The sequence below is a fragment of the Rhinolophus sinicus genome, linkage group LG05, assembly GCF_036562045.2.
Source record: "Rhinolophus sinicus isolate RSC01 linkage group LG05, ASM3656204v1, whole genome shotgun sequence".
Taxonomy (NCBI): domain Eukaryota; kingdom Metazoa; phylum Chordata; class Mammalia; order Chiroptera; family Rhinolophidae; genus Rhinolophus; species Rhinolophus sinicus.
Window position 1 is genome coordinate 50,602,431 of NC_133755.1, and position 24,236 is coordinate 50,626,666.

The 24,236-nt window shown below is 47.8% G+C and overlaps 2 protein-coding genes across 4 annotated transcripts in view; both read right to left on the reverse strand.

The window, feature by feature from the left end:
- The window catches only part of CLEC4F (C-type lectin domain family 4 member F), a 10,090-nt gene extending 2,110 nt beyond the window's left edge, over positions 1 to 7,980 (reverse strand). The window contains exons 1-6 of one of the 3 annotated variants that reach the window (XM_074332140.1): positions 7,854 to 7,980; positions 7,519 to 7,622; positions 6,094 to 6,210; positions 5,692 to 5,787; positions 3,479 to 4,597; positions 117 to 268 (exon numbers count right to left, since the gene is read on the reverse strand). In XM_074332140.1, the coding sequence (XP_074188241.1) occupies positions 117 to 268; positions 3,479 to 4,597; positions 5,692 to 5,787; positions 6,094 to 6,210; positions 7,519 to 7,594 (1,560 nt within the window). In that variant the 5' untranslated portion in view covers positions 7,595 to 7,622; positions 7,854 to 7,980. The other 2 variants (XM_074332141.1, XM_074332143.1) reach the window with 2 other exon arrangements.
- Positions 7,981 to 11,720: 3,740 nt separating this feature from the next.
- Positions 11,721 to 16,492, reverse strand: CD207 (CD207 molecule). The gene is made up of 6 exons (XM_019717124.2): positions 16,374 to 16,492; positions 16,157 to 16,273; positions 14,381 to 14,755; positions 13,443 to 13,594; positions 12,347 to 12,465; positions 11,721 to 11,871 (listed from the first exon to the last, which is right to left on the reverse strand). The coding sequence occupies exons 1-6, from the start codon at positions 16,447 to 16,449 to the stop codon at positions 11,721 to 11,723; spliced, it is 990 nt and encodes a 329-aa protein (XP_019572683.2). The 5' UTR covers positions 16,450 to 16,492.
- Between the last annotated feature and the right edge of the window lie 7,744 nt (positions 16,493 to 24,236).

Consider the following 24,236-nt stretch of genomic DNA (forward strand, 5'->3'; position numbering starts at 1 on the left):
TCCCTTACTGACAGAAGTGACATGACGATCTCTGCCATGTGTGCTCCAAGAGGGAGAAGGCCAAAGCACCAAAGTCCTTTATCCCACCAGCGCCACACCAAGCCCACAGCTCTGACCTGCTCCTCTTCAGAGGTCACTGAGGCCAGGTGGGCTCCCTGGGACACACAGAACTGCTCAGCCTCGTGCCAAGACTTCTTGACTTTAGAGAAGTAATAAAAGTTGCTGTCATGGACCATCCAGCCTTGCAGGATCAGCTGGAGAAGTTGATCTGGAACAAAGGTTGGGGAGGAGAAAGAAGCAGGGGCTGGCTGTGGATGTCCAAGAGCTGGCCTTCCTGGCCTCTCCAGGGACTGGCCACTGAGAGTCACAAGCCCATGCAATGCTTGTCGCCCAGTGCCCCAGGGACAAGGCCTGGGAGGCTGCCCCCTCAGCCCACTACCCAATACTCCAGGTACTCCAGGAAGCTACAGCCCAAGACACCTGCTCCATCACTCCGGGGATCCTCAGACAGCTTTTCTACCCAAACAACACTCTCTTTCCAGACTCCTGCTTTCTGGCTCGACTCCCCTGCTTCCCAACTCATTGCCATCACTTGACAGTCCTCTGCACCTCAATTCCTGCCATGTCCCTGGGGGAGATTTCCAGCCGTCCCATAATGCCACTCATTGCCTTGACTTCATCTCCATCCACTTCAGCTGCCCACACCTAGGACCATACCTGGAACCTTGTCGTCACCTGGTCTGCCTGACCTCACACTTTCAGTGAGCTCCTCCCCCGAGCACCATCCCTCCCTGCCCTGACACTCTGCCCTTTAACATCATCTAAACGTCATTTGTCGGAACGGGTGCCACAACAGACTCGCTTATGCATTCATTTATTCTTTTGTTCAACATTCCTTAACTTCTACTAACAGTGATCTATTATACAAAGATCAGTAAAACAGGATTCATGCCCTCTAGGAACTTCCAGCCTAGTAAAGAGACTGGTGTAAAAAAGGGTGTTGGAGGTGCATTGATTGACGCCTGTCAGAATAGAGGCAGGAAAGAGGTTATGGTCTATTTCACCAGGGCTAGAAGTGGGGCTCAGGAAGGATACCCAAGGTGAGATATAACTTGAGCTGAGTCTTAAAAGACTAAGGAACAGTTTTCCAGGTGGTCAGGGTCAAGGAGAGGATTCCTGGCAGGAGAAAGCGTAGACACAAAAGCGTGAAGGTGTGAAACAGCAGAGCATGGCCTGATCTGTTCAAGTATTTGGTGTGGTCAATGCACAAAGGATAGGAGACGAACTTGGACGGGCTCACCAGCACTAAATTGTACCTCCACTGTGAAGGAGTTTGGGATTTTTCCCCTGTGAGCAGCGGGAAGGCCTGATGGCCACTGGTTCCTTTCTCTCACGTCAGATCAAGCCCATCGTAATCTAGCAAAAGCCTCTCAAGGAAGTTCACCTAAATGTTAGCAGTGGGTTCATATAGAAAATATAGAAATTTTCATGCAAATGTACTTGGTTGTTTTCTCATCCTTCTCTTTTTCATCCTTTGCCACATTAATACATAGGTTTTATAATGTAAATACTAATGATACATTTTTTTTACATCCCTCCCTCTACCCTGCCATCCACTCACCTTAGCCTCATCTCTCTCCTTCTCTTCTCAGCCGAGGTCCTTAAATGACCGGTGCACCTGATCTTTCATTCACACCCCTGGCCACATACCACTCTCTCCACTTAAACTTCATTCCAATGAAGTTTGCCCAGAGTCAGTGAATGTTTATTGGTTACTTTACCTATCCGCTCTAAGTTGTTTGCAGGAATAGCCACTCCCTCTTGTAATTCTGCCCTTCTTTGGCTTCCCCAACAGCACATGTGCTGGTTCTCCTCCTGCCTCTAAGATTGCCTTCTCCAGTCTCCTTCAAAAACACCTCTTTCCCTCTTGCCACCTGAAGGTTGACTTCCTGTGTCCACCCTCAGCCTTCTTCTCATGAAGCATTTCATCTCATGCAAATCCCCCACCGCCGCTCCCATTGCCACAACCAGAACCAAAATACCCAGGATTCCCACATCTAGGTCTGCAGCCAAGGCCTCTCTCCTACACTCCAGACAGTCTGCAGGTGACATCCACATGAATATTCCTGCAGCATCTCCAACTCAGCATGTCTAAATCTCCCTGCCCTTCTGCCTATTCTATTCCCCGTCTCAGTAGGAGGCCTATCTAGCCCTGCAATAGATCCTCAGAGGCCTTCCACATCTAGCTGGTGTCTCTCCAGGTCTGCCTACCTTTCTAGCATAGTGTTTTTCAAACTGCAATTATCAACTCATTAGTGGGGTGTGTTGAGGTGTTTTTGTTTTTTAAGAATAAATTATAAAACAACAGAATGCATTCATGCAGTGAAAGTTTTGTTTTTTTGAAACGTGTGTGTGTATGTGTAGGTGTGTGTCACATACATAATTATACTGGGTCACACTGTAAAATGAATTGCATGCTGTGGTTACATTCAAAACAGTTTGAAAGCCGCCATTCTGGCCCCTGCCTACTGTCCTTTCAGCCTGCACCTCATCAACTGCCCTCTTGGCCACAGTCCAGTCAGAGAGAACTGCCTCAAGTTTCCTGAACCTCGTGGATTCACGTCTCCATGCCTGCGAACCTGCTGCTTTCTTACCCTGTTTGCCTGGCAAACACTTACTAGTTTTCCAGGACTCAGTTCAAGGGCCATCTTCTCAACAAGGCATCTTTTGTTCTTTTCTCCCCCAAAAGATTTTCCCTCCTAGGAAGATCTCTTCTCTACACCAGAGAATGCCAGCCCTCAGAAGCTCCCTCCTTTCCCTTCTTTTGCTCTTTCCCACCCCCAGTTTCTAGATTTGCTCCTAACATAATAACTCGTATGCCTCTATGCATGTGTTTCATGCGAGGCTGCTCTACCAGCCTGTGAGCTTCAAGGGTGGGCATCACATCTTATTCACCTTTATGCCCCGGACATATAATAAAGCCTCAAAAACTTTTCTCAGAGGAATGCATGAATGCTGGGTAGTTTGTTAAATGTGTTAACTCATTTTATCCTCACTGAGAAGCAAATATTATTGTCCCCACTTTGCAGATGAAAAAAGTGAAGCTCAGAGAAGGTAAGCGACTTGATCAGTTACACCACTTGTGACAGCGGGAAGTCAGAAATAAGGCTGTCTGGCCCCACTAGCACCCGCTGTCCTTATTGCACACCTTCACCATACACAGTTTGTTTCCCAAGTGTTCATTTTGTGACTCTGGCCAGGTGATGAGCAACTTGAAAGAAGGGTCTGTGCCTCCTGTGCCTCCTCCACCACTTCCTAAGCACATCGAGGTATGTGGTTGGATTTGGCCCCTCTCCAGCACTCACACTCTTTCCCAGAGGGATGTATGGTGAAGTAAGCAAAAGGCCAAAGCAACAGAAGACTCTGCCCTCCCAAGAGACTGCATCTTCCCCAGGTCAACCCCTTCCCTTCCACTTACTTTGGGTCTTCTGTAGCTGCTCCTGTGAAGCAAAGGCCGCGTGGAGGGTCTCCAGGCTCCTTTGCGCCTCCTGGACTTTCGTAGTGAGTGTTTTAGAGTTCTCTAACTGGCCTTTTAACTTCTGGATCTCAGCGTTGGCCTTCTGCAGGTTGCTCTCTAACATCTGGGTCTTAGCATTTAAGGCCGCAGCACCCTTCATTCCTTCTTTTAGGGTCTTTATCTCTCTGCTGGCATTTTTCAAATGATCATTTAATACCTGAATATCAGAATTTAAGGCATTGGCATTTTCCAGCTGTGTTTTTAATACTTGGATCTGAGCACCTGTCTGCTCCAGGCGGCCATTTGCCATTTGGGCCTGGGCAGTGGCAGTTTCCAAACCTCTTTTTAACAAGTGAATCTCATTGCCAGCCCTTTCCAGATGACCTCTTAATAACTGGATCTCAGCACTGCTGTTGTCTAAACTGCCTTTTAAAAGGGTCTGAGTCTGGGAATTTAAAGCATTTACATTTTGCAGGCTTTCCTTTAGCTTCTGAATCTCAGTATTGGCTCCTTTCAAACTATTTCTTAAAAACTGATGCTGAGCCTTTAAATCATTGACACTATCCAGATTGCCTCTCAAAACGAGGATCTGAGCATTAGTATGCTTTAAACTACTGTTTGTCAACTGGGCCTGGGAGTTTGCCATTTCCAACCCTGTCTTCAAGGCCTGAATATCAGTGTTGGCATTTTCTAATCCTCTGCTTAATATGCCCAGCTCGAGACTGGTGTTTTCTAAACTGCTTTTTAAGAAAGTCTGGGTCTGGGAATTTAAGGCATTTGCCTTTTCCAGATCTCCCTTTTGCTTCTGGATCTCAGCACTGGCCCCCTCCGAGGAACTCCGTAACATTTGGGTCTGGAAACTCAAAGTTTTGACATCTTTTTGAATGCCTTTTACCATCTGGATGTCAGCACTGGCATTTTTCAGATGACCACTAAGCATCTGGATCTGAGAACTGACGTTGTCCATTCTGCACATCAACATCTGGATCTCCACGCTCCAGCTGCTGGAATTCTCCACATGATCTTTAAACATCTGGATAGCCTCTTGCAACTCTGCCACCCTGTCAGAGTGGTAGGGATCTGGAGGGAGGAGATGGAGAAGGCAGCCAAAGAGGCCCATTACATGGGGAAGCATTCATTATCTGGGTCCCTAAAATTTCCAAGGGAATGTGTACGGCACAGCCCTGAGTGCCCCTCAAGCAGCCTCCTGCTCACTGTTTCCTGAGTGTCCTCTGAGAGGCCCTGGGGACGAGCCACCCGAGAATGTGGGCCAAAAAATGAAAGAAGTGAATGCTTACTTAGCGATCCCACACAAACTGAGGGGCAAATCACATGACTGATAAAGGACCAAAAAATAGTACATGCTCTATGATCCCTTTTATATAAATCTCTGGAAAAAACCAAGTGATCTATATTACAGCAATTACAGTGGTCGCCTGGGGATGAAGGGAGGAGGGAAGAGGCAAGGACGACAAAGGGTACAAGTAAACTTTGAAGGGAGGATGGTGGCTACTTGTACGTTCGTTATGGTGAATGTGACATGATTTCACAGGTATATACGTATGGCACAACTTATCAGATTGTACGCTTTAAATATGTGTACTTTAGTATGTGTCAATTATACCTCTATAAAGCTGTTTTTAAAAAAGATCATGCCTCTTGAGATTATAATGCTAAGCGAAACAAGTCAGACAGAAAAAGCAGAGAACTATATGATTTCACTGATATGTGGTATATGAACCAAAAACAACAAAAGAACAAGACAAATGAATGAGAAACAAAAACTCATAGACACAGACAATAGTTTAGTGGTTACCAGAGGGTAAGGGGGGAGGGGTGGGAGATGAGGGTAAGGGGGATCAAATATATGGTGATAGAAGGAGAACGGACTCTGGGTGGTGAACACACAACGGGATTTATAGATGATGTATTACAGAATTGTACACCTGAAATCTATGTAATTTTACTAACAACTGTCACAAAAAAAAACAAAAAAAAACTTTAATTAAAAAAAAAAGAAGAAACAAACCAAAAAAAATGATCATGCCTTTCTGTGAGGAGAGTGGAACCCATTCAGGGGCCGAGGAGTGTGAAGGGAGAGGCCCCACCTAGGACCCGGGCACCCGAGTGCCCCAGCTCCCTCCCCCACCCCCACCCGCACTATGGCTACTCACTGTCAAGTTCCACATGTAACTGCCCAGTAGTGTTGTCTCCTGGAAACTCTTGGAAGGAGGCCGAGGCTTCTGGTGTAGGTCTTTGGTTCTGTAGAACTGAGACCCCCCCATTCCTGGGTCAGCACAACCCCTCAGCACTGAGCCTTGGGGAACAGGCTGCCCTACCCAGTGGCAGGGTTCTGAAATGAGGGAGATGGCACCAAGGACTCCTCAGTTTCCTTCATGGACCTCTGCTCTTGGAAAGCTCCCCTTTGACAGTGGCCTTGGTTGGATCCCAAGAAAGCTCTTCTTTGGGCCTGAGGCTGGAGATGAACTGACCCTTCTGGGAGCAGGGTGTGTGTGTCTAGCCTTTATGCAATAAGGAGAGAGAGTCAGTGGGGTTCAGATTACCTAGGAACTTACCCACAACAAAGAGAGCCGTAAGAAAGGTGATGATGGTCACCACCATAAATGCCAGGGTGGCCCGAACAAGCCTTGACGTCTTATGGGCCGCGGGAGCCACTGCTGAGGAGTCCGGGCCTGTAGGGGAGACACCAGTGTCCAGGACAAGACTATGCTGTGCAACCTGGACAGTCAGCCCTTCAGGCTCAGTCTCCTGGCCTGTCCGAGGGAGATGAGAACACCCGCCACACTATCACGGAGAAGGGAGCTTCAGTGCTTTGAACGTTCACCAGAGCTATGGGGGGATATGGTGGCAACACAAAGGCCAAGAGAAGACCACAGCCCAGAACCTGGAGGAGGTGCATAGGGCACAAAACCTAGCACAGACAAAAAGGACAACAGATGTGTAGTTTGAATGAAAGCAGAAAGGAGGAAGGGAGAGAAGGCAAGACAGAGCAGGAACCCCGACCTCAGAGTCTCAGGGCCCGTCTTGTCCATGAAGCCTGACCAGAGAAAGACTCACAGCCCTATGGGGCTGCTGCCGCCCGCCCCCAAACCAACATGGCCTCAGTCTCCCTCTGCTGGACTCAGAAAGGCCCCTGTGGATGTCCGAAGGGCTGTGTCTGGGGGGCTGTGGTTAAGGATAAAAAATATACAGAGAAATCCACTCAAAGGTAGAGAGACACCAGCCCAGCACCCCTGAGACCTCACAGGGTCAGCCCAGAGTGCAGAGATGGGATTCAAAACCAGGACCCTCTGAATTCAAAGTTCACCTTCTCTCTCTTACTAGGTTGCCAATGTCAAGGAAAGGGTCTGGGAGGGGCGGCCGGGTGGCTCAGTTGGTTAGAGCACAAGCTCTGAACAACAGTGTTGCCAGTTGGATTCCCACATGGGCCAGTGGGCTGCTCCCTCCACAACTAGATTGAAGACAATGAGTTGCCACTGAGCTTCCAGAGTGACAGCCGATGGCTCAGTTGGTTAGAGTACCAGCTCTCAACAACAAGGTTGCCAGTTCAATTCCCACATGGGATGGTGGGCGGCGTCCTCTGCAACTAAAGATTGAAAACGGCAACTGGACTTGGAGCTGAGCTGCGCCCTCCACAACTAGATTGAAGGACAACGACTTGGAGCTGATGGGCCCTGGAAAAACACACTGTTCCCCAATATTCCCCAATAAAATAAAATAAAATAAAAAGATTTCTCTGACTAGATCTTTAAAAAAAAAAAAAAAAGAAAGAAAGAAAAAGGTCTGGGAGATTTCATGTGGAGACTAAGGGTATGCCCTCACCCTACCACCTTCTGTCCTTGCCTGTTTGTTCTGGAGGCTGAGACAGAAATGAGCAGAGCTCTGGCCTGGCATGGAGGAGTTGAGAAAAATGGCAGAGGGCTGGGGGACAAGCAGGCCAGTCCCTGACTGAGGATGGGCCGAGCCCCCAGTTTGCTCACCTGGCGGGTGCAGGGAGACATTCTGGTTGTCTGTGCAGAAGTGGACGCTGTCACTGTTCATCTCTGCTTCCATCATCCTCCAGTGCTGCTCGCTGCCTCTGCCCCTGTAAAGTCGTGTTGTAGGCCAGCAGTGGTGGGAAGAGAAGCTGACATACCCCGGACTTATATGCTCCTGAGCAGGTCCTGACCACCCCCAAGCTCTGCCGCCTTCCCCTGCTGACTCTGCACAAGCACCCCAGTGGGGCCCCTCCCCTCAGGACTCCAGGCACCAGTCCATCCAGGCTCCCTGAGTGCTAATAAACCTGTAGCCCACTGCACTCGTGGAAGAACCATACTGAAACTGCTTCCTACTGAAGCTGGGCCAGGTGAGCAGCTTCAGTGCAGGGAAGCCTGCCTGGGTCCTACGGCCACTGTCAACTCAGATTGCAACCAGCCAAGTGCACAGCTGATCTGCAGAGTGAGGAAGGAGTGGTTGCCTACACCCAGTTCATGATGGCAGAAAAGAAAGGGTGTGTACTTGGTTTCTATTTCCCCACACACAGAAGGGCTCAGGCCAGGCCCACTCAAGAGCTGACTCTTCCTAGGGCCTCAGAAGCTAAGGGAGCCTCAAAACAGAAATTTGGGGACCCCCTTATCCAGCTAGAAGGGCTGAGTCTGGGCCAGGAGAGGGGCATAGTCCTCCAGACGTGGTGGCCTCAGAGGTGTGATCAGCAGGACCCTTCCTCTAGCCCCCTCTCCCCTGTCCCCATTCCCCTCCAACCCCCAGATCCAAGCTTTTACTTCTCCCACAAGAACATCACCTGCCAGCAGGAAAGAAACACCAGGAGGCTGCTGCATCCTTGCCAAAGAGGTCTCTCTGTTCTCTGGCCAGAAAAAATCAAATGGACATTTTATACATTAATATCAGAACCATTCATCAGCTGGGAACTCTCACACATTTGTTTTCCCTATTCCTACTGAAGGGTACAGGGCTGTGCTCCTAGAGGTGCAGACCACTAGCTTCAGGCACCCCAGAAGTTTTTCAGTCATCCATATTAACCCCTAACAACACAGTGTGGTCAGCTGTATTCCAGGGAGTAGCTAGATCCAGCAGTTTTGATGGAAAGACCTACAGCCTGCAAGCAGGGGTCCTTAGCAGCTGAGAGCTAACAATCTCCCTTCCTCAGGCATCTGTCCTGGGATTTGTCTTGAGAACGACCCTTCCCTCATGCTCAGTCTGGTCGGTAGGGGTGAGGCTGAACCCATACCCAATTCCCAGCCCCAGGAATGAGCGTGAGGCTCCATCAACATAACCCACTTCCCTGACCTCCATCATTACTTCAGAGATAAGCATGTGACCCAATGCTGGGTTTGATTGGAACTGTTGGAAAAGGGACATTCTTTTCTCGGAAGTTGCAGAGCCATGAGGTTGTAAGTGTGGAGCTACCAAGATCACCACCGAGAAGCTTGCTTGGCACTAACTCCAAACCAGAGGCAGCCAGAGGCAGCCAGAGGCAGCCAGAGGCAGGGCAACTTCATGGCCTGATGGGAGCACCTGTACCCAGCTGCACAACGTGTCTTGACACCCCATATTGAATCCAACAATAGCAACAACAATCCCTCACTCCACAGGCCGCAGTGCAGGCCACCATGTCACCTGGTTTTAGCTCAATTAGTCTTCTAACGGTTCTCCCTGCCTCTTGTCTTGCCTCCCTCAAGTCTGGTCACCATATTGCAGGAATGAGCGTGAGGATCCATCAAAAGATCATGTGTAATGATCTTTTCAAAACACAAGTATGCACACACACATTACCTAGCTCTCTCAGCCAAGAAGAAGCAACCACACTCCAATAGCAGTGGCTGATCTTGGTTTCTAATACCAGTCTCCAAAAACAGAAACCAGGTCTTTTTAGAGAAATGGCTGATTCTAGGATTGGGACAGGAAATGCACAAAATGAGTCTGGAGTATCTTGTACTGCCAGAAAGTTAAAGAGATGCTTTAAAAAGAAATGATGAAAGTATGTCAAAAGGACACAGGAGACAACTGAAATAGTTCCCAATGGCCAAAGCTGGAACAACTTGAACAAGAAAATACATATAGGATTATCAGGTTATAACACAAAGTAGAAAATCTATGAATTCGGGGGCCGGCCCGGTGGCTCAGGCAGTTAGAGCTCCACGCTCCTAACTCCGAAGGCTGCCGGTTCGATTCCCACATGGGCCAGTGGGTTCTCAACCACAAGGGTGCCAGTTCAATTCCTCGACTCCCGCGAGGGATGGTGGGCTGTGCCCCCTGCAACTAACAATGGCAACTGGACCTGGAGCTGAGCTGCGCCCTCCACAACTAAGACTGAAAGGACAACAACTTGAAGCTGAAAGGCACCCTCCACAACTAAGATTGAAAGGACAACAACTTGACTTGGGAAAAAGTCCTGGAAGTACACACTGTTCCCCAATAAAGTCGTGTTCCCCTTCCCCAATAAAATCTTTAAAAAAATAAATAAAAATAAAATCTATGAATTTATACTGATGTAAATAAAAGTTTGACTACATAAACAAATAGAGAAATTCCCCATGCATAAAAATTCCAAGTAATTTCTGTAGATAATCCATCCTCAAGAAAGTACAGCATAACTTCCACTCCTTACGTGTGGGCTACGCAGAGTGACTGCTATGGTCTGAATGTTTGTGTCCCCCAGATTCATATGCTGAAATCCTAACTCTCAACGTGATGGTATTAGGAGTTGGGGCCTTTGGGAGGTGAGGAGGTCATGAGGGTGGGGCCCTCATGAATGGGATTAGTGCCCTTAGAAACAAGGCCCAGAGAACTTGCTTCATCCTTCCACCATGGAAAGACACAACAAGAAGTCTGCAGCATGGACGAGAGCCCATTTCATTGAAAGACAACGTCCTCTTCTCAGGACCCTAACAAATGTCCTAACGAGAACACTAACGAGGGGAGGGTCGCTCTGCCGAGCCCACTCCTGTGCTCACACTGTACTCCTTCCTGCTTCCTCTCTACTCTCCTCCTGTCTGCTGCCACCTGGATTCCTGCCTCAGTCACTGGACTGGGATTTGGAACCACTACCCATGAACAGGGTCTCCGTGAAGAGTGGGAAACCTGAGTAGCCTCCCCCTTGGGAGTAAAGCCAGAGAATAGAAGATGGTCCAATGAACATCAGACAGGAGAGACCACCAAGAAAGTCATGACACTGCAGACCTCACTCTCCTTCATTTCAATAAAACCAGCGGTAAGCACTGCTGTATTCTGTGGCATTTCCGGAGCTGGCAGTTCCCTACTCCTTGTTCATTTTAAACCATCAGTTGGTTCCTGAGGGTACCCCAGCACTTCGTGTCCGGCAAAGCAGCTGGCCTTTCCTGAACATTCACTTGCACACCCAGGAATAAAACATGCACAGAGAGGGAAGACTTCACCCAGGGAGCACTTTATTCTAATGAAGCTTGGAAGCTTTATTCTAATGAAATGCTTCAGGTACTGAAGACCACTTCCCCTGCACAGGGCACAGGAAGGGAAGACACGAAGAAGAAAGAGGATGTGCAGGGTGGTGAGGCTGGGGTGGGAGAGGGGCTAGCTGGGCCTCACAGGTTACTGAGTGAGGGGGAGGGAGAAACAGCCCAGATGCTGGCCCAGCTCGAAACGAGATGGGTCTCCTGATCCCATCCAGGGGAAGAAGTTCAGACCTCGGAGGATGAGGATGAAGAGGATGATGGGGGCGTGGCATGGACAGGGTCACGAAGAGCAGAGCTCTTCCCACTGAGAACACGGCCATCTAAACAGGCAACTGGGAATATGGGGGGATCGACCAGAAAAGCGCTGAGTATGTATCAGAATTGCTTGGGTGTCTGAAGCAACTTTCATGTGATGAAATTGAGGCTTCAATTCATCCCTGAAGGAACGAGAAACCCCAGGGTGTTGCCCCAAATTATGAGTCCTGATCCACCTTACGGAGGCAGTTTGAACTTCTAAATCCTCTCCACCCTCCGCTCCCATTTTAACCCAAGGTCTCCTTTCCATTCCAGCTACCTCGGTGGGGTCGGAGAACTCCCAGCCGAGGCAGACAGATTCCAGGATGCCTTTGCGACAATTCTGAAGCAAGCAAAATCAAGGTGCAAAGTCACCCAGGAGTATGGAGGACAGAGAAGCATTTCCTTGAGTTCATCAAGCACTAGAGCTCAAAGTGCCAGCTTGGGGGCCAGTCCTGTCAGGGTTCTGATGGTTTATAGGGCCGTTTACAGATGAAAAGGAAATTTTTGTCACAGAGGGCATCATTCCACGACTGAAGAGAGTATTTCAACAAATTGGCACAGTGTTCATTGTTCCCAGCATTGTTGGGCTCACCTGGAATCCAGAACCTACCACAGGAAAATACAAAGAAAAACATATTTCCAATGAAGAAATGAATGACTTCAATTCAAGCTTTGGTCCTAGGTGAAAGCATCGCAAGTTTTTGCACCCAGGCCTGAGAGAAAGGGAATTGGTGAGCTGTCAACCTCTAAGCCTGCAGTCACCCTCCCCACCCCCAAGTAAGGGCCAAACCTGCCCACCTCTCTCAAGACCCTACACAAACCCACAGTTCTGAGATGAGACTTAGAACAGGGCCCCTGCTGAAGCCAAACCCCAAAGGGCAGAGAGAGGCCACAGATTTGTCCCCAGTCCCACAGCCCATTAGTGGCAGAGAAGAGCTGGATTTTGGTTCAGGGCTCCTGCCATCCGTGGACAGGGAAGAATCACAAACTCTGTAGTCAGAGGAAAATATCACTCCATCCTTTGTGCCCTGGCCCTGGCCCAAAAATGTCTGGCTGAAAAGGAGGGTGACGGGCAGCTTACCTCCTACTCAGGACCTTGTCGAAGGGGGTATCATCCACCCATTTCCAGTCCCCGTCACTCCCTGCTTTGGTCAGGCCAATCCAATGGCTAAGTCCACCAGCTGTTTTGTACAGAAACTCCTGGAGGGGAGACAGAATAAGCAGAGGCGCTGCCATCACTTGCAGTTGGAGTACCTCTATGCCTGGGTCTTCACCTGTCCTCAGTGACAGCCCACAAACACACTGGGCACACTGACCTCTAAAGCCTCTTCCTGTCCCTGCCCAGAGCCCAGAATCCCATCTTCCAATTTCTGATTTGTCTCTGCTCTGTAACGAACAGACTCAGGGCTCAGGCCTTTCTGTCGCTCAGGACGAAGGTGCTGGAGCACAAGAAAGATTCAGGTAAACCCCAGAGCAAGAACCCCAAGAGAATGGCCCAGATAATAATAGCTAAATTTAGTAAGCACTTAATATGTGCGAGGCACTATGCATTTAAATGCATTTAAATTGTTTTTTTCGTCTGAAGTCGGGACTATTGCCATATGTGTTCCATCTAGGACTACTTAGAGGCAGGATTGGGACTCTAGACTCTGACCCCAGAGCCCACACTCAACTGCGCTGCTAGCGGACCTCCCAGATGAAAGGCTTGTTCAATATTCTGCCTCACAAGAAGGAGACTTCTTGGGTTGTGTAGTATCATTAATGCTGTTTACAAATATTTCTGTTTTCTGGGCACATAGAAAGATTGTACCTCCCTGCCCTCTTTGAAGCTAGGAGTATTGGGTCAGTTGCTTTGCAAATGAAATGTGAGCAAAAGTGATGTCTGTTATTTCTAGGCAGAGCCAACATACAATTTTTCATGTTTCCTTTTCTTGCCTCAGCAATTATGGAAATATACGTTGAGATGAAGTTTCCTTTGGCCTAAATCCTTGAGTAAGCACAATGAGTAAAACCCCTTGTTGGCCCTTATTGCACACGTAGTGTAAGTGAGACATAACCCTTCACTTTTAGGTCACTGATATTTGGGGATTTTTGTCATCACAGCATAATCTTTCCGATCCTGCCTGATACAGATACTAATATACCCCCTTTCTAGAGCCTATAGGAACAACACTCACCTGTTCACTCTCTGAGGTCACTGAGGTCAGGTGTGAATCCCTGAATGCACAGAACTGCTCGGCACTGTACCAGGCCTTTGGGACACGAGAAAAGTAATAAAAGTTCCCCCTGAAGTACTTCCAGCCTTGAGAAACCATCTGTACAATGTCATCTGGAGAATAAAGGTGAAAGGTGAACACTGGTGTTCTTCTTTTCTCTGGGTTCTGGCTAAGTGGGGGCACTGGAGTGGGATCTCACAGACAGCAGTAAATGGGACTGGGCTCTGGGGTCCTTGGGTTCAAGTGTGGACTTGGGGACACTCTCTCAGATCCTGAAAGTCGGACTGAGATTAGTAGAGTCTCTGGTCTCAGAGAGGGGAGAGTGAGAGAGGATGGATCAAGAATCTGTCTCTCAGGGCGGCCAATTAGCTCAGTTGGTTAGAGCACAGTGCTCAGAACACCAGGGTTGCTGGTTCGATCCCCCCATGGGCCAATGTGAGCTGTGCCCTCCACAACTAGATTGAAACAACTGCTTGACTTGGAGTTGGTGGGTCCTGGAAAAACACGCTTAAAATAAATAAAAAGTTATAAAAAAAAAAAAAAAAAAAAGAATCTGTCTGTCATGAGAGAGAAGCAATTCTCCCCTAGCCATCACAAGTGGCTGAGCCCCTGGGCTTTAGGTAAGAAACTTAATGAAAAATGGCTCAGTTTGGGCCAGGACGACTCCTAATGCCTTCATAGTCTGTGTCTTTGTGTGGGAGCCCAAGCTTAACCCTGGTTCCCTCTCTTCTGAAAAGCCCCTGAGTCCTCTGTAACCCCAATGCTGAGCCCTCTCTGCTTGGCTGTCCAGCCACGTCTGCTTGCCTCCACAAACACCAACCCAATGGCCTCGTGCCTGAGACTGGCAAAGTCCCATGGGCCACTGATCCGTTTTCCATGTTCTTTTCTGAGTCACTTACTTTGCTGTTTGAGCAACTTTCTGATATTCTCCAAACTGCTCTGGAGTCCCCGGACCTTCTCATTTAAAGCACTGGCTTTATCCAAATCTCTCTTTAACTCTGGGATTCGGGTGTATAAATTATGGACATCCTCCCAACTGTTTGTTAATATCTGGATCCGTGCATTGGCTTCTTTCACACTAGTTTCCAACCTCCGGATGTGAGAATGCACGTGATCCAGGCTCGCATTCACCATCTGGACCTGAGCGCCAGCTGCTTCCACGCCGCCTCTGTTCCTCTTAATTTCAGAACTCAGGGCGCTGATGTTGTCCACACGACCTTTCAGCAACTGGGCATTGGTCTTTTCATCTGATAGTGTGCTCATAAACCAGGGATCTGGAGTTGAAAAAATCCAGAAGTCAGTCAAGGGGATCCCTAGGGACGGGAGTGGGGTGTTATCAGGGTGATTCCAGGAAGAAGAGAGAAGGGAAGAGACAAGCTCCAGCTTCACAAGGACACAACCCAAGGAGCTGTTGCCTACCCTCCATTCATTTATAATCTATTCATTCACCAAACATACGAGGACACCTACCATGTGCCAGGAACCCTGGAAGAGTGGGTAATGCAAAGATCGATAAACACAGGCTCTCTGTTAGAGGACTTCACAGGCGAGCAGAAGCAGGGCTTAAAACCCAGTCCAAAACTTTCTTTGAGTGTTCAGGGCACATTTGATAAAGGGATGCCCCTGACCACCCCCTTGTCACTCTCCCTACATCCTTCCGGGCCCCATCGCTTGATTCCCAGCCCTCTCCTGCAGTGGCCATCAGCGTGGGCAGCACCACCCTTCCCACATCTGTCCACAGACTCTTTGTGACCATGGGAGGAGCCAGCCATGCAGACTTCTAACCTGTTCTCTTCTAATCCAGAGCACACGCAAAGGGAGAATTATGACACCATTTCACCTTTTCCCTTATCCCTCCCACTGTCACGTTCTGCTTGGGCCACAGGCTTAGTGACAGAGAGGAGACCAAACGTAACCCAAGACGACTCCAAGCAGAGGAGACTCTGCTGAGAGGCTCAAAGTCTGAGACCAAATATGTCCCGAGGCCATGAAGGCAGAAGACATTCGTTCCCTCCCTGTTTTCTGCAGACCTGCTGAGAGATGAACGCTCTGCCAGCAGCAGATGCCATAAGCCTTGACAAAGCTGGAAGAAGAAGAAAGATAAGCCACACATCCAATGAAGAAGAAGGAAGTCTCCCTTGACATGAGCCTTGCGAGAATAGGAGAATGAAAAGAGCATGAAGGGGTCCTGCTAAGGGGAGGAGCCATGGAGATGTATTGGCTTGTTCGTCCGGCTCTCCATCTAGTCGGTTGGGGCTGAGGATACAGTCGGGAATCCATCCCTCATGGGATCAGGAAATATCTCACTGTTGGGGCTGCCCTCAAGGTTCTGGATCAATGGGGTGCAGAGCTCAGAGAGGGAGGCGAAAATGACACAGGATGAAGAAATAGGTGAACATTTCCTTGGGGCAGAGGAGTGTACCTTTGAGCACAAGCATGCAAGTGCTGAGCCCATTCAGGAAAATCTCCCCAGAATTGGGAAGGAAGGAGCAGCAGCTCATCTTCCTGAGGACAGGGACCCTGTGACTGCACAAGGAAAGAAGAGAAATGAGACCAATGAAAACGCCATAGGTGGGAGAGACCACTGGAGAGCAGGAAAGCGAGGGTCTGGATTGGAGGGAGCTGCCGGACCCTGGAGAAGCACCCAGCCCAGCTGAGTAACACAGAGGACTTACAGAGGATGGCTTGCAGCAGGACGGAGGCGAGCAGGACCAGCGTCAGGACGATTACAGCAGCACGAACTGTGCATATTTTCCTCAGAACCAGAGATGAACCCGTCTTGGGAGGAGGCTCTGTCAGAAGGAGAGAACATTTGTTGAAGGGCCAGCGAGGGATGGGAGATGGGTTTGTGCGCGGAGCCCTGAGCAGGTCCTGAGCAGGAACTGGGCTTACCTCGGGGCCAGAGGGAGATATTCTGTTTATCCACAGTGAAGTGTACATCAGGGACCTCGCCTTCTGCAGTCTTCATCCTACACCTTCACTTTTGCAGCACAGATGCTTCTGGTTGGCTGCCCAGGGAACTTTATCTAAAGGAAAAGGGAAGTGAGTCCCGCAAGAGGTCGTCATGTATCCCGAAGTTCCCCGTTCCTGCCTTAGACACCTTGTCCCGCCTGGGCCACCGCTCAGTCCTCTCTTCCAAGGTCTGAGCTTTCAGGAAGAGGCCATTTGTCTTCTTCTCTGGGGGAGTCTGTTACATGGACACTTTAACCATCTTGTCCCAAGGCTATCCTACTTCTTTTATTCCCCTCATCCAGCATCTCTCCACCCATCCCTTTAATCCCACAAATACATATAGAGTGCCTTCTAGGTGCCAGGTATGGCGCTAGGACTGGGCCACAAAGACAAATACTCACAGTCTTTGCACTCAAGCCACTCACAGTCCAGAAGGAAAGACAGATCCAAGCAAATCAATTACACTACAGGGTGATGATTATAACAATAAAAGAATACACACGGTTCAAAGGAAGTAAAGAGAACGGAGAAAGGGTAAAAAGTTCCAGGTAGAGGGATTAGCATATTTAAAAGACAGCATGAGTGTCTGGCAATTGCAAGTAGTTTGGTGGTGTTGGAGTGTAAAGCATGGGACAGGAGCCGAGTTCATGGAGCTAAAGAGGCACCTGGGGTCAGAGCATAAAGATCCTTTGGAATCATGTTAAGAAGCTTGAACTCTGGCTTATTGGTGACATGGAGGCAGTAAAGGATTCCAGGCAGGAGAGAGACATGGACAGGGACATTGTAGAAAGATCGTTCTGATGATGGTGAGAAACATAGATCAGGGTGTGGAAAACCTGGAAGCAGGGAAACCAAAAAGGAAACCACTTACTGCAGAATATTCTACTTTCTGTTATTAGGGCATCTTAGATGATACAGTATCCCCTTTATAAAATGGGACTTGGAGATAAGAAATTTAAGTGTAAGACTTGGGTTCACCTCCCTGTTTCCTGTACTTGTGAGCTTCTTACAGTGGGGAGGCTCAGCAACATCAGGCCAGGAACTGTTCTTTCATATGTGGGAGTTCCTCAGTGCAAAGAGGAGATGATTTAGGGCTCAGTGATTTAGGGCTCACTAATTTTCCTCCTGGGGCACTTCTCATGCTTTGAAGAAGTCTGCCAAATCTGAGAAGGCTCGTACGTAACAGATTCTAAACAACTATTTCTTGGAAGGTAGGAAAGAGAGAAGAGAAGAATGGGGGAGGCGGTGGGCAAAAAAGAAAAGGAAAGGAATTTAGTCCAGAGAATTGGATGGATGGATGGATGGATGGATGGATGGATGGATGGATGGATGGATGGTTGGATGGATGGAAGACTGATGAATGGATAGATGATGGATGGATGATCAATGAGTAGATGGCTGGCTGGATGGATCGATAAATCAATCAGTTGATCAATGGATGGGTACCTGAAAGATAAATGAATGGAAGAATTGCTAGCTGATCATTTCTCAGTTTTCAAACCTACAATCTGTGGACTGGAATCTATCATCCAGAAGCTACTTCTTCTTCCCACTGTCTCCAAAAATTCTCATTCATTTTCATAGCAAAAGTATAAGGGAAGTGTGATTGACACCTTATCCAAAATGCAAAAAACACTTCGGCCACGGGACTAGAAAGTTAGCTTAGCCTTTCTGAGACGAAGCCAGTAGAGCTGGATGGCAGAGCAGTGTCAGGGACTTGGGTTGGAAACTAAATGAGCAGGACAAAGGAAGCAGCCACCTATACTTTCAGGGGGCATTTAGAAGAATCCTACCTCCCTGCTCAGCCCAGCTTTGTCTGGCCAACCCGCAGTTCCTACGGGTCTCTTGCTGTTCTGTTCCTGGCTGACTGGGCCTCAGACTGGAGCTGCTTCTCAGACTGGATGAGAGAACCCAGGGAGGACTCCACATCACACTTCCCAAGTGCTGGGAAAGAAGCTAGGTCACAAGGATGGTATCCCATTCATCCTATCTCATCTCCTCCCTACCCACATTCTGTCCATAGCTTCCAGAACGGCTATCTGTTCTAACCTTTGACACTAGTTAATCATGCAAACTGAAGGCCTCACTCTGACTCACCGCCTATGTGAACATTTATCACTATATGTACCTGTTTTCTTCAGCGTTGCTCATCTAGTTGCAGAGCCTTGATGCCCCTGGTTAGAATGTTCTGCTCCTGGACTCTCGTGCCTGGTACCCAGTCTAACCCCAGAGTCATCTCAGCCCTTCTGCACCTGGCTCCTGGCCCTATATTCACAACTTGTCATAGTCTAGGGCCTGAGAGTGGAAAAGAATCCAAGTTACTTAAGACCCCATTGGGGTCTGGGTCTCTTCCTGAGGCTTTGAGAGAGAGAAGCTGCCCCATAACACAACTTGGGGGTATCTGGCCCCTTTCCTCTCTGTCAGAATGTTGACTTTTCCCCAACCTCTGCTGATTGGTACCGTGAGGCATTGATGGAAAACCCGCATGCCCTCTCATTGGTCCCAGAAAAGAATCCAGAAGCCTCACCATGCTGATGCCCACTGTGAAAGAGGGACTGGGGTTGGGGAGCATTTATCCAAGGGATAGAAATGGAGGCCTCAGATAGATGTTCTGCTGATTTCTGGGCAAAAGGCTGAGCCAGCATGAGGAAGCAAAACATGAAGCAACCAGAAACCTGGGCTGCGGGCCCTGTGGGGTTTCAGAAACAGTGGGTATAAAAGTCCCAGCTATAAGGAGTTTCGTTTCCCATTCATAGGGAAGGAGTGAGTCACATGCTGTCTTCCTATGGCCAGGCCCATCTGCAGCTGTTTACTGAGCACGAGCAACCCTCCCGTGCATCCCTCTGGGGGTTCTATCAGGCCCCTGACCTAACAGTCTGGGAGGAGAAAGGACAGAGCGGGAGACGAGTGCTTCAGGCACACTTGCCAGCCAGAAAAGTGAGCAGTTCTCCTGGACACGCAGGAGATGCCAGTTCTTCCAAACAGAGGAGGAACTGTGGACAAGATCCGGAGTGACCAAAAACCAGTGCTGTAATGAGAAAAGGAAAGTCCGTGCTCATTTTTCTGTTTCCCCACTAGCCACACTCCTGAGGTTCTAAGACCTTCTCTGGATAAGGGCAGAGGAAGAAAACAGTTTGGCCAACTTTCTCTCTTCTCTGGCTGGGACCCACCTTATGCTTAAAGGTGGGCCGTGGATATAATCAATGAGAGTGGAAAAGAGACCTAGTTGTTAAGAAACTAGAATGGACCAAAAAAAATCAGGGAGAGGGAACTGGGAGGCAGGAAGAATGACTATGAGATGAGAAAGGAGCTATTATAGTTGGTCAGGCTGGTCATAAGCCTCAGAGAGAATACAATGTGATGGGAGATTTGATCAGCAGACCCCAGATAATCAAAAGATTTCTTCCCACCCTATGGATGTGTGCTCTGGGGATGGAGGATAAGGCAGAGACACCAAGAAAGGAGTGGTAGGCGGCACAACTCATTTCCGTTCCCTGAGAATGCCTGCTCTGCCCCAGGCACAAGGAGAAAGTCCGATAGACCCTGCCTGCGGAAACACCATTCCTCTTATTGGAAAAAATATGCTTATATTTTTTTTAATTCTAGGGAGAAGGGAAGAATCTCCCAAGACTGAAAAGGAGCACGGAGACAGCAGGGAGCCTCCCCAGGTCTCCCTTGAACCTAGGAATGAGTTCCTCTTTTTTAGAACATCATGGGGAAGCAGGTCCCTCTGGAACAGTGACAATGAGTCAGACCGCAGTGAATAAGCCGTTACGTCTGGTGCCATCATTTAAGTATTATGGTATGGATACGGTGGGCAATCTGGCTGCCTGGAAGGTTCAATGAGTTTCAGGTACAGGGAGCGGCTCTGAACTACGCAAGTCAAAGAGAGCCTGCCTGTGGTCTTAGTGAGAAAGGCAAATGCGTGTCAGAAAAGTAACAAAGGGCTTTTGGAAAAAGTATGCATAGTTCTTTTTAAATCTTTTATTTCTTTATTATGTAAATAATGATATTCATATAGAAAAAAATCCAGATAAGCATAAAGAAAAAATTACCTACTGTAACAAAAAAAGCTGTATACCAGTTCATTCTTCCTATCTCTGTGTATATATAGCTCCACATCTATATCCATAGCTGTATCTAACTATAACTGTGTATATTTATATAAGTATCAAATGGGATAGCTCCTATTTATTTTCTCCATCATCCTTCCCACCCCCATTTCCGATACCAAAAATCCCCTTCTTTTGAGAAGTTGTTCCCCCTTTTAAATCCCACCATTTCTTGGCTCACAGCCAACATCAGCAGGTGGAGTTGTTAGCCACACCCCATCACTGACAGTCTTCTGCCTCCGGCTTCCACTTTCAGGACTCTTACATTGGGCCCCACCAGATAATCCAGGATAATTTCCCTATCTTAAAATCAGCTAGTTAGCAAACTTCATTCCACTTTGCTATAGAACTTAATATACTTCCAGGTTCCAGGGATGAGGATGTGGATATCTTCACAGTCATTATTCTGCCTACCACACTTCTTCACCATATTAAGTTCGGGTGGCCTTAATGGAACGATTCAGAAAGTTAGGTATCTGTCCCTGGAGTTAGAGATATCAAGTCTGGTACTTGACACATGAATGAAAAGTCTAAGGGCTTCAGTAGGTGAATGGATAAATAAACTGTGGTACATCAGACAATAGAATATCGTTCAGCGCAAAAAAAAAAAAAAAGAGCTATCAAGCCATGAAAAGACACGGAGGAACGTAAATGCATATTACTAAGTGAAGGAAGCCATGCTGAAAAGGCTACATAATGGATGGCTCCAATTATACGACACTCTGGAAAAGGCAAAACTATGGACACACTAAAAAGATGGTTGGTTGTCAGATGTTATAGGGGAGGGAGGGATGAAAAGATAGAGCACAGAGGAATTTTAGGGCAGTGAAACTATTCTATATGATACTGATGATGGATACATGTCATTTTACATTTATCCAAACCCATAGAATGTATAACACCAATAGTGAACCCTAATGTAAGTGATGGACTTTGGGAGACAGTGATGTGTCAATGTAGTTTCATCAGTTTTAACTAATGCACCCCTCTGCTGAGGATGTTGCTACTGGAGGAGGCTGAGGGCTCGGGTCAGGGAGTATATGAGAACCCTTTGTACTTTCTGCTCAATTTAGCTGTGAACCTAAAACTGTTCTAAAAAAGTATATTTAAAAGGAGGGGCTGTGAAATCTAAGGCAAGACACTTTCGCTCGCTACTGCCTTGGGGCAGCAGGATGGGGAAGAAATGCAAAATTCAAAATTCAAAGGCAGGGCCGGCCCGGTGGCTCAGGCGGTTAGAGCTCCATGCTCCTAACGCCGAAGGCTGCCGGTTCGATTCCCACATGGCCCAGTGGGCTCTCAACCACAAGGTTGCCAGTTCAATTCCTCGAGTCCCACAGGGATGGTGGGCAGCACCCCCTGCAACTAAAGATTGAACGCGGCACCTTGAGCTGAGCTGCTGCTGAGCTCCCGGATGGCTCAGTTGGTTGGAGGGCATCCTCTCAACCACAAGGTTGCCAGCAGTTCGACTCCCACAAGGGATGGTGGGCTGCACCCCCTGCAACTAGCAACGACAACTGGATGTGGAGCTGAGCTGCGCCCTCCACAACTAAGACTGAAAGGACAACAACTTGAAGCTGAATGGCACCCTCCACAACTAAGAGATTGAAAGGACAACAACTTGACTTGGGAAAAAGTCCTGGAAGTACACACTGTTCCCCAGTAAAGTCCTGTTCCCATTCCCCAATTAAAAAAATAAAATAAAATAAAAAATTCAAAGGCAAAATCTGCTCTTTCAGAGTTTGGTGGGGAAAAAGATGTCTGTCAATGGACCAGACTTGGGGTCCCCCTGGCAGGAAGCTATTCGTAATTGATTAAGAGGGACTGTATGATAAGGACCACCTGGAGGAGTGCGCAGTGAGACCACAGGGAGGCAGGGGCTTAGATAAGCCCATAAGCAGACAGCCAGAGGAGGCATTGTCTGTGCCAATGCAGGTGCACACAATGCAGAGCTCCTAAAAACCCCCAGAACACACCTAAGAAAATGAATTGGGATTTAGAACATGTTCCACCTTGACGTCATGAAAACCGGATTTCAACTCTTCCAAGCAAAGAACACCTTTCTGCCACCTGGACCAAGGTACAGTTTGGTGTGGGGGAGGGGAGGAGTAAGGAGGAGAGAAGAGAGAAAAATGTGACAAAAAATCAAACCCTCCCTCCACCGTCTCATACTTCCAAGACTGAGCCTGGGGAAGAGGAGAAATGCTAATTCAATGAAAGTCTGCACTTTTGTGATTATTTTGACTGGATGTTGGGGGTATAACAACGTGATCAGAAAAGTTGTAATACCTGCCTGAGGTTCCATCCAGGTGTAAGGAAGAACAAAGAAAGGAAAGCAGGCTTGAAGGGGAAATGATGGGAAATCATCCAGATGCTGGCTAACCAGTGTAGCTCATCAGTAAACCAGCTGTAGGCTAGTTAACTTTTAGGAGTCCCCAGAGCTCTAGAGACCACAGACCCAACAGGGGACAAGAATCACAGCCTCTCTCATCCACCCCGCACCCCCAGCCAGTCTCAGGATCATACAAAATGTGAGCTCCTGTGCAGAACTGCCCATTATGGCCTTGAACAGAGAAAAGGACAGAGGTGAAAATAAGTGATGTCTTAGCCTTTGCGGGAAAGTGATGTCATGTGATACCCAGGAGGGAATCTCCAGAATCAAACCTGGTCAGAATTAGGTCTAGTTGCTCTACAAGGAGGAAGTGAAGAACTGACGATGACAACAGTGTAATCCATAGCGTGTTTGATAATTCATTCATCCCTATTTCACGTTACTCTTGGGTTCCCTCCCCTAGCATTATGGGGAGAAAGGTAACGGCTGAACTTTCACCTCTACAAGTAACACATAATAATAAGTAACACACAACTTAAATAATAATCATTTAGTCCTTGACCACATGGCTACTTCTTGGCAATTAAAGTAAGTTCCCAGTGCCTGGAATAAGGAATACCCAGCAAGTGTCCAATTCTGCCTTAATGGGACTTTTTTGTGCTACATGTGCTATTCAAACCTATGCCCAAATCCACAAGAAAAAACAGGATCTCTGGAAACCCCAATCCTAAATAATATCTCCAATACCAAAACAGGACATTCTGTCCTCGACAAACTAAAATCATGAAGCCAATAAATTACAAAATCCCAACATATGCCCATATTCTAATAAATCGTAACACGGTTCACTTTATATACCAATGCTATGTATGCTTCCCTCTAGCTTCCTTTTTCAACTTTAACAGCAGTTTTATTTTTCCAAATATTTCCATTTTGCTCTTTTTCAGAAAGTAAATGAGATAACTGCTTTCAACTGCAATTTTATGCTTTTAGAATAGGTTTTTGTGGGCAGCCGGTTGGCTCAGGTGGTTGGAACACAGCACTCATTAACACCAAGGTTGCCGGTTCGATTCCCACATGGGCCAGTGAGCTGCGCCCTGCACTAGACTGAAGGAAAAGGACTAGGAGCTGATGGGCCCTGGAGAAACACACTGTTCCCCAATATTCCCCAATAAATTTTTTTTTAATTGTAGTTTAAAATGGTGTAAAACATGGCATTTTTCCAAACTACTTCTATTTAAAACACAATACAGAGATATAGGTACAGCCTTTCATTTCCTGCAAATGAATCTGCTTTTGCAACATACGTGACTCTGAACTACATGAGAACTCCATGCTTATACTGCCCTTGCTCAGAGCCCT

Excerpts from the sequence above, each read along its gene's own strand:
- CD207 (XM_019717124.2), bottom strand. The coding sequence starts at position 16,449 with ATGAAGACTGCAGAAGGCGAGGTCCCTGATGTACACTTCACTGTGGAT. Across the intron at positions 16,274-16,373 it reads TATCTCCCTCTGGCCCCGAG|AGCCTCCTCCCAAGACGGGT; the intron begins GTAAGCCCAGTT and ends TCCTTCTGACAG. Across the intron at positions 14,756-16,156 it reads CCTGCTGCAAGCCATCCTCT|ATCCCTGGTTTATGAGCACA; the intron begins GTAAGTCCTCTG and ends TTTCAACTCCAG.